The sequence below is a fragment of the Miscanthus floridulus genome, chromosome 3, assembly GCF_019320115.1.
Source record: "Miscanthus floridulus cultivar M001 chromosome 3, ASM1932011v1, whole genome shotgun sequence".
NCBI lineage: Eukaryota > Viridiplantae > Streptophyta > Magnoliopsida > Poales > Poaceae > Miscanthus > Miscanthus floridulus.
In genome coordinates this window covers 111853131-111862345 of record NC_089582.1, presented here as the reverse complement: position 1 = coordinate 111862345, position 9215 = coordinate 111853131, and the positions used below count along the sequence as shown (strand labels likewise).

General features: G+C 52.3%; 1 protein-coding gene and 1 pseudogene across 1 annotated transcript; both read left to right on the top strand.

Annotated features, from left to right (window-relative positions):
* Nucleotides 1-987: 987 nt before the first annotated feature.
* On the top strand, nt 988-4508 carry LOC136546497 (squamosa promoter-binding-like protein 17). Its single transcript, XM_066538469.1, has 3 exons — nt 988-1639; nt 3264-3400; nt 3508-4508. Exons 1-3 carry the CDS (start codon nt 1284-1286, stop codon nt 4176-4178), a joined length of 1164 nt encoding a protein of 387 aa, XP_066394566.1. The 5' UTR covers nt 988-1283; the 3' UTR covers nt 4179-4508.
* Nucleotides 4509-6509: 2001 nt separating this feature from the next.
* LOC136546496 (F-box protein SKIP23-like) lies at nt 6510-8372 on the top strand (annotated as a pseudogene).
* The last annotated feature ends 843 nt before the right edge of the window (nt 8373-9215 follow it).

Below are 9215 nucleotides of genomic sequence, written 5' to 3'. Positions count from 1 at the left end.
ACAGGACACTGTACTCTACCATCACGTTAGAGCCTGATCCACCGCAACCTATAATAGCACTGTAAAATATACCGCCGGCTGAGACACAGTAGCCCCGCCGTCACCTCCTCAATAATAGGAGGCCTTCCCGGCCGGACCCGCCACCACCACCCGCCATCAATAGTGCACCACGCCGCCGTGCAGAGTGAGCAGTGGCAGCTGCTGGCGCCGGCCAATCCGCCAATGGCCATGCGCGCACGAGCGCGCCTGCCTCCGCTGGCCTCTGCTCTGTTCATAGCCCCGGTTGCGGTTGATAGACCTGACTTGTTGATCGCACGTTCGCCTCCGTGGTGGTGCGGGTTGCGGTGTGGTGTGGACGTAGCAATAGCAAGCAAGGTGCGGGCGCGGGGCGAGGAGGGCCCCTGGCCCTGACCCGGCCTGAGTAGCGCTCGGACGCAGCACGGCCAGCGGGGCAGGCGCGGCTAGCTAGGCTACACTACACACATCGAGCGGTCAGCCACGGTGGCGCGCACGGCACAGCGCTGCGTGCCACAGTGCTGGCTGCCGCTGCCGCTGCCGGTGCTGTTCATGCTACAGGCCGAGACCGTCCGCGTCAGCATCGACGGCACTTGACGACGGGCCCTCCCACCCCCAGTCCCCTGTGCCTGTGCCTGTGCCTGTGCCTGTGCCTGTGCGCAGGCGTGATGGGGATCGCCGGAGGCAGCCACTGTGTGGGGAAGCGAACGGGGGCGCGGGGCGGACGGACTTTTCCACCCCAGCACACGCGCGCTATATAAGGCCGGCGCAGCCAGCATGGAAACCAAACCAAGCAGTAGGAGGCGCGTAGCCGCGTGGAACAGTAGTAGCGGCGCGAGAAAAGAGGAGCTTGGTGGGGGTGCGGTAGTAGTAGCGGCGGCCGAGCTAGCAGCAGGCTGCTGCGACTGGGAGGGAGGGAGGGAGCCGAGTGGGAGTGCGTGTGCTGCGCTGGTGACTAGCGATGAGGTGAAGGGGGAGGGAGGAAAGGGACGGCAGCGCAGAACAGCACACAGGCACACAGGCGCACACGCGCGCACACTGCACCACACACGCCACAAGCGTTATTTTAAGGGCGGCGCCACCACTGTTGTCGCCTCCCTCCACACTGCCCCCTCCTACCCTCGTTGAAGCTCTCTCTCGCGCTTCCCTCCCACTCCCACTGGACAGACAGACAGGAGGGTCAGTGGAGGGCGGGCTAGCTAGGAAGCTACGCCGCCACAGACGAGAAGCTAGCGTTCGGGCCAGGGAAAGCACGGAAGCGGGTGGCAATGGCGACCGGCGGCAGCGGGAGCGACGACATCCACGGGCTCACGTTTGGCAAGAAGATCTACTTCGAGCAGGACGCGGCCGCTGCCGCCGGCGGGAGCGGGACGGCGGCGGCGGGCGGCGGCAGGAAGGGGAAAGGCGTGTCCACCGGTGGTGGCGCGGCGGGGGGCGGCAGGCCGGCGTCCGCCGGCGCCGCCTCCGCCACCCAGCCGCCGAGGTGCCAGGTGGATGGGTGCGGCGTGGATCTGAGCGCCGTCAAGCAGTACTACTGCCGCCACAAGGTGTGCTACATGCACTCCAAGGAGCCGTGCGTCGTCGTCGCCGGCATCGAGCAGCGCTTCTGCCAGCAGTGCAGCAGGTAAAAATTTCCAGCTACTACTGCTAGTAGGCATTCTCCTTCCGTCTCCCAGTACCAGCCCAAATTGGGTACCCAAAAATCGTGCATTCCTGTGAGCACTGACTGGACCAGCTGCTTCGGTCTACTATTCCGCTCGTGATACAGTACCTTGGCAACTACAGGGTCGTCACTCTGCAGTTGGCTCATCTCACTCACTTTAACTGAAAAACCACAGTTTTCTGACGATTTCCAAGCATCCAACTCTCTTTAACAGTCTTCAGTCTTCACTGACAAGTTCACAAATTCTGCTTCTATGCGCATGCGTTCGTTGTAACATAACATCCAGTCATCCATTAGTAATAAGTGTACATAGGATGCTGGGAGTACCGTTGGTGCACAATTGTTTGGTGGGCGTCGAGTTGGTGTAAAATTTTGGGCAAGTAGAATCTGACAAGAATAGTAAGGGACATAGAGATGTGAATGTGAACATTCACAAGTATCTTGTCTGAGCAGCACATAAATAGGAAGCCTAGATTTATCTTTTTCTTATTCTACTGTAGGTAGCCTATGTGAATGGCTATTGGCTAGCACAGTACCTGTACGACACTATTTAATGGCCTAAATGAAACGGAGCAGGAGTTGGATATGAAACAAACACGGCTGGAACAAACAAATATTAATGGAAATGGAATGAACTCAGCTGAGTAGCTGTGCTGAACTGCTGATGCTGAAACTATTTCTAAGTTCATCACGTATGGTCCATGCTTGTAGGTTGATAACGGTGCTTTTGCTTAACTTTATTTAATCTAAATCTGCATCATGTGTACAGTGTAAGAAGACTACACGCGCATATCATAGTCATAGCCCTAAATGGTGTCGCTTTGTTGCATCTTGATGAACTCTTTGGGGAGGGGGCAAGTGCTGTACTCACATTGTCTGTAGCCTTTTGCATCACCGGTAAAGAGAAGGTTCTGACCGTTCATTGATAGATAAACCTCTTGTTTCATTGATAAACACATCACTTTACAAAGGCTCTATACGCGTGTCCGCTCCCCGTGAATGATTGCAGGTGCTCTTCCCACATGGTATGACCTTTTAAATCTTTTTCATGGGGCCCTGATGTGTGGATCTAATCATGAAAGTTGTGTCTTTGGTTAATGTCGCTATATATAGTTTGAAATAAAAATGTTAGTTCAGGAGGATTAGAAAAACACACATGCTGCTTGTATCGATGCAGCTTTTCACATGACATCTGGTTTGCTTTGTATGTTTGTTCATCTGATGAGTCTTGATTACCGAGTTAACAATTCCCTCTTTCCATGTGCTAGAATAAAATAGTTTTCTGCGGTACTGTTGATCCGTGGATATTCCTTAGTTTTTTTGTTATGTAAGACTAATTATTATCTTGTGCAATCTCATTGCTGATGATACATTATAATTGGTCTTATTTATTCGGTTATATTCATGACATTATTCCGTTATAACTGGTCTGATTTATAGATGGTACCTATTTTCCCAACAATTTTTTTGAGTGACTGCACTAGCCGTTGACCTACTACTATAGGTTGTCTTGTGACCCAGCTTTGATCAGTAAACTCACATGTTAAGTCTGTACTGTGAGTAAACCTATTCACTCTAATCACAGGTTCCACCAGTTACCTGAATTCGACCAAGGGAAACGTAGCTGCCGCCGACGCCTCATTGGTCACAATGAGCGCCGTAGGAAGCCACCACCTGGACCTCTCACTTCACGATATGGCCGGCTTGCTGCATCATTTCAAGGTATCAAGTGTTGCTGCACTTGTTGTGTAGAGTTGTAGACATGCATACTCAGTTATTTCCAAATGCATATGCCAATCCGCTGTTTCTCGAATCTATTGTTTCTTCAGAGCCTGGTAGGTTCAGAAGCTTCCTGCTCGACTTCTCGTACCCAAGGGTTCCAAGCAGCGTGAGAGATGCGTGGCAAGGAGTTCAGCCCGGCAGTGACAGGATGCTGGGTGCCATCCAGTGGCATGGGTACCAAGAACCTCACCCACACCGCAGTGCAGCTGCGGGCTATGGCAACCATGCATACAACTGCCATGGTGGCTTGGTGGCAGGGGCCTCAATGCTCCCCTCTTCCTTTGAGCTCCCGCCTGGCGGATGTGTTGCAGGAGTTACCACCGACTCCAGCTGTGCTCTCTCTCTTCTGTCAACTCAGCCATGGGATACAACCTCCCAAAGTGGCAGCCACAACCGGTCCCCAGCAATGTCCGCCGCGGCCAGTGCCTTCGAAGGCACCCCGGTGGCGCCGTCCGTCATGGCGAGCAGCTACACGGTGTCAAGCACCTGGACGGGTTCACGGGACCCCGCCGACGGCGTCAGGGACGCGCAACATCACGACGATGCTCTGCACCTGGTCCATCCAGGCCCGGTCCACCACGGCCACTTCTCCGGCGAGCTCGAGCTCGCCCTGCAGGGAAGCGGGCCGCCGCCACCAAACCTGCCGCACGTCGACCATGGCAGCTCCGGCGGCACCTTCAGCCATTCCACCACCAACGCAATGAATTGGTCCCTGTAGGGACACAACTGTTCCCAGTACTGCCTTCTTCATCCGGTCGTCAGTCGTCACGCCACGAGACAATGGAGCACTTGGGCACCCTGGTTTTGTGCGCCTTACATTGCCGTTCTGGTCTTTATTTCAGGATGGAACTGGGATTCCTAACCGTAGACCGTGAATTCCCTTCCCGTGTCGCCCATTGCGTCCATGAACTCGGTCGAACACCTGATTTGATGATCCTATAATTGTAGAACTCCCGCAACCAAAATTATTATTAAGTTATTATGAAGATGCGTGTCAAGTGACCTGTTTTTATCCATCATCCTCATGTCGTTGCTTAGTTTGGAACTCAATGTCGGCTTTGATCAATCATCGTATATTCGTATTCGTATCTGTTTGTAAAAATTTTCAAGCTGCCAGATTTGTTGTTTTATGAGCTGGTCCTGATCTATGTCGCGGCTGTGATTTGTGAAATGTGGTGGCCGTTGCAGACTTACCATGCCACTGTAGTATTTCCGAAGAGTACTCGGGGACGATCCCGTCCCCAACTCGGTGTCGAATCCTTGTCCGTCTCTCATACTAGCACGCTGGCCTCGGCACGATCCAGCAACTCATCATCAGCACTATAAAAGTCAATCATACTCGATCAATGACGAGCCTGCCAAACATCACATTGCGTCGATCGATCGATCGAAACCACCTCGGCGAGCTGGTTCGGGTGTGCGATCGATGTGCTTGGCGCCAGACACGATGGACGATGATTCGCACGACGCTCGGGACGTCATCGACGCCACCGACGAGGTCTTCGTGAAGGCTCCGCCGTCGGACGACCCGGCGAGCGCCCTTCAGGTGGACGCGGTCCCGTACCGCGCGGCCCTGCACGCCTGGGCGGAAGGCCTGCGCGCCGAGGCCGGGCTGCGCGCGCTCTCGGTGGACTTGTACCGCCGCCGGCGCGCCCTCGACCACCGGAGCATAGCCCTCGAGTTCGCACAGCGGCGCAAGGTGGCGGTGGGCCTGGAGGAGGACGAGCTGTGCCGGTCGGTGCAGGCCGCCATGGACACCCAGGTGATCGGCTCGTGCGCCTACTGCGGCTGCAACTTCTCCGTCGTGGCCGCCGTGGACGTGGCGGGCATGGGCATGGTCTGCGGCGTCTGTGGCCGGCTGCTCCGAGTGTACAACCCGGTGCCGCTGGTCCGCGATCCCCCGGCGGACGCGGAGGAGAGGTGGAAGGGCTGGCTGCCATGGTAGGCGGTCAGCGATCAACGGCGCTTACGCGATTTTTGATAACCAGCGGAGACACGTGGCACTGTTCACACACGTCTGCTAGACTGAGCCCTTTTTGTTTTCAATACTCTTCTCGCCATTGTATTCGCGGTTCTTATAGGCAGCACTTCGTTAACCATGGTAAGGTCCACTGTCATTATCAAACATGTTAGATTTATTTGTAATCATCGGCGATGACTCTAAATGTTATCTGTAGTTGGCCTCTTTATCCTCACAGAGTATATACAAATAACAAAGTTTAAATTTGTTCCCTCAACACCTAAGCTCATCTAGGTTATTGCAAGGGGTTGAAAGCACTATTAAAATAACTTCCGGTTTTAAGTTAAATTTTCCAGAAACGCCTATTTTACCTTATAATGAATCTCTAGTAGTAAGTCATGTAACTTTTGAACAACTTTTTGGACAATATAAAATATTTCTGAAATATATGCATTATGGATTTAATTTAATTTTATATATAGGTATCATGGTAAGGAAGCAGTGGCGCAAACAAAACATTAAACAAATTTCGTATGAAAAGTTATCATATTTTTTTAAGAAGAAAACCAACGTAAAAATGGGCTATGTTAGCCCACCTTCGCTCTTGCCAGGACGCGTAGTGCTGGGCTAGCCAAGGCCGAATTTGCGCTTTGGGAGAAAAGAATGTCTGAATTTAGAAGGGCAATCAAAGGATTCCGTTCCGGGTTGCAAGTGGGGTTTGGGGTTCCTTGGGTTTAGTAGTTTACAAGCCCACACGGCCTACTTAGGCTGTGTTTAGTGGTAGGAATTTAGATTTTGGGACTACTGTAGCATGTTCGTTTTTATTTGGCAAATAGTGTTCAAACATGGACTAATTAGGCTCAAAACGTTCGTCTCGCAATTTCCTACCAAACTGTGCAATTAGTTTTTCTTTTCGTCTACATTTAATGCTCAATGCATGGGCCGCAAATATTCGATGCGACAGGTACTATAGCAACTTTTTAGAAGTTAGGGTGGAACTAAACAAGGGGTTAATAACTATATCTCAGCCATGACCATCTTTACCGACTGCTATTCACTTCCTCGACCCTTCACTGCCGCAGCGGCCGGAACAACACGAGCACGCCGCCGGATCACGGGAACCCACAGCTTCCCCGCTCCCGTCGGTTTCTGGTACTATCCTCTCTCGCTCCCTCTTCTGTCTCCCCTCCACCTGCACCTCAGCTTCCCCGTTGCGGGCTTGCGGCTTCCTTCCCGTCGCCCTTGCCGTGGCGCGCGCCTGTGTTCGACGCATTGCCTCCGTGCGTTCTCGCGCGCGCTGGGCTGTGGGCACCATTCCCTTCACGGCGCTTCCCTGTTTCCGGGGTGGAGGTCATAGCGCAGCCTCACTGACACGCGTGCTGCTCCTCTGCTTCTTTGTTTCCAGGACCGGCTGAGCCTATGGCGAGGGCACGGGATCCATGGTCGAACATCCCTGTGGATCTCGCGGGCCTCGTTCTCAAGCGGCTTCCCACCCACGTCGACCGCATCCGCTTCGCAGCCGTGTGCCCCCAGTGGCGCTCCGCTGCTTGGCAGGTCCGGCTGCCCCCTCCACTGCCGCTGCTCGCTCTCAAGGCCGGGGACATCTTCTACAGCATGCCCCGGGGTGAGCCACTCCACTTTGCTGGCTGCAACGGCTTTGACACAGCTTGTGGTAACTGGCTGGTGTACCGGCGCGTCTGCGACTTGCTCTTGGTGGATCCCTTCTCTGGTGCCACCATGACCCTTCCTGTACAATCTAGCGTTCATATCGCCGACGAAGACGAGGGTGAGGATTCCAGGGACGGTCATGATTCCGCAGACGATGGTGAGGATTCTGAAGGTGGCCATGATTCTGCAGACGATGGTGATGATTCTGAGGATGGTTCTGTTTACACAGACATATCAGTGAAGCTGTTAATGGACGTGAAATACTCCGACGTGATCAAACTAATGGTGTGCTCGCCCAACCTCATTGCTGCACTGTTCCAAGGTAGGGAATCCAATCGAATTGCAGTGTGCCGGCCAGGAGGCTCCATGTGGTCAGTTGCAGGAGACCTATCTTTGTGGATTACTGACATGGCTTTCTACCAAGGGAAGCTCTACGTTGTTAACTATCATGAGGACCTCTTGGCTCTGGACATCAGCGTGGATGACAATACTGGTGATCCACGGACCACGGGTTGCTCGGATTGGACGGGTCATCAATGTCAGTCACTTTGATGATCAGCGGACCTTGTTGAGGATGCTCTACCTGGTTGAGTCGTGTGGCTCATTGCTGCTGGTGCGTAGAAGGATTTTCCATATGCATGTTCATGGCGAAGAACAGATGCACACTTTTGCTGGACAGTGTGAGCCTGACCTTTCGATATTCGAGGCAGACTTTGCACGATCACAGTGGGCCAAGGTGACGACCCTCGCTGACAACCAGGCACTGTTTCTAGGGCCATGCTCCAGGGCTGTTTGCATGCCTCAGGGTGACTCACCGGGCAATCGCATGTGGTTCTTGGATGACTACAAGGACTTTCACCGTTGGAATGAGTGGCCTAGCAGCTTGAGTGACACCAGCAGCGTGGCAAACCCCGAGCCGTTCGCCTCTGCCAATGATCTCGTGGAAGGACTACCTTGGAAATGCAGGTGCTGCATGGCTCTTCCCTTCAAACTGATGCTGTTGGTTGGACCATAGTTACAATCAAAGATGTCAAACGCACCATGTGTTTCTCTGACCATAGTATGGTGGCCTTTTGGCATTCGCAGTGCTTTACTTTTGGATGATTATGTTGTGCTTAACTTTGTGGACTTGTGATGGGAACCTTGTGGTAGCATTCTGTTAGTTGCTAGTAACCTATTCTGTTAAGCGTTTAGATGGGGGAAGTCATCACAATGGTGCCGTTTGATCTCTGAATGATGTTATCTATCTTCAATCTTTTGTCGAGGTGCAGTACTTTGGTAGGTTTGTGGGTTTCTTGCTATGCTGTTTTAGATTTAAGCCATGGTCCTTGTGGGAACTAAGGCTAAACCATTTGTTGTGTGCATCCCGTGGCACTTGCAAACTTGAAGTGAGATGTTTCTGTTGAGATGGATGGTGTTTCTGAAAGGGGAGGATTGATGCTCTCATCACATGTTTCCAAGGGACATGAACAAGTTATAATTATGTAAGTGGACCTTTATAAATTATCACTCGCGTGACTGAATGAGACTGTCATATGCATCCGTTAGTTTCATTATGCCTGTAGTCATGTACTGTATCATTAGTTCCAAAAATGCCAGAGAAACATTGGTCGCCGCATTAGATGGCACACCTTGAAGTTTTTTTTTAAGCCTCTCATCTTAGTAAATCTATAGAATCTGTTCATGCACAGATATACACACCCACGCTACGCATGTACACCACACACACCACTTGTGCACTACTAGACCTACAACTACACACAGATAGAGTGTCTGTAGCCTCTCTCGCGTGGAGCCACAATGGGATTACGACGTGCCTGTCGTCTACGAAGCAATGGATGGTCTCGGTGATCTCACGAAGGCACACCTTGAAGTTGACGCTGTTGTCATTATCCCCTTGTGGAAGTCATTGCTCCAGGTAAGTCATCTAAAGTTTGAATAACGGAAGCTGCTAGGTGTATCATCAGACTATCAGTACTTGTCTGATCGTAGTATTGTGCGTATCTGTAATGCTGACTGCGAGTTGATTGCCATGGCTTGTCTGTCAACTCGGGGATAACAAATCCACATAACGGGCACATGGCCTCAAATATAGGCACAAATCCATGAGATCATGAAGCATCTTAT

Bases quoted from the DNA above. Each gene is read 5' to 3' on its own strand.
- LOC136546497 (XM_066538469.1), top strand. From the start codon at position 1,284: ATGGCGACCGGCGGCAGCGGGAGCGACGACATCCACGGGCTCACGTTT. The intron at 1,640-3,263 runs GTAAAAATTTCC...CTCTAATCACAG, and splicing joins TTCTGCCAGCAGTGCAGCAG to GTTCCACCAGTTACCTGAAT. The intron at 3,401-3,507 runs GTATCAAGTGTT...TTGTTTCTTCAG, and splicing joins GCTTGCTGCATCATTTCAAG to AGCCTGGTAGGTTCAGAAGC.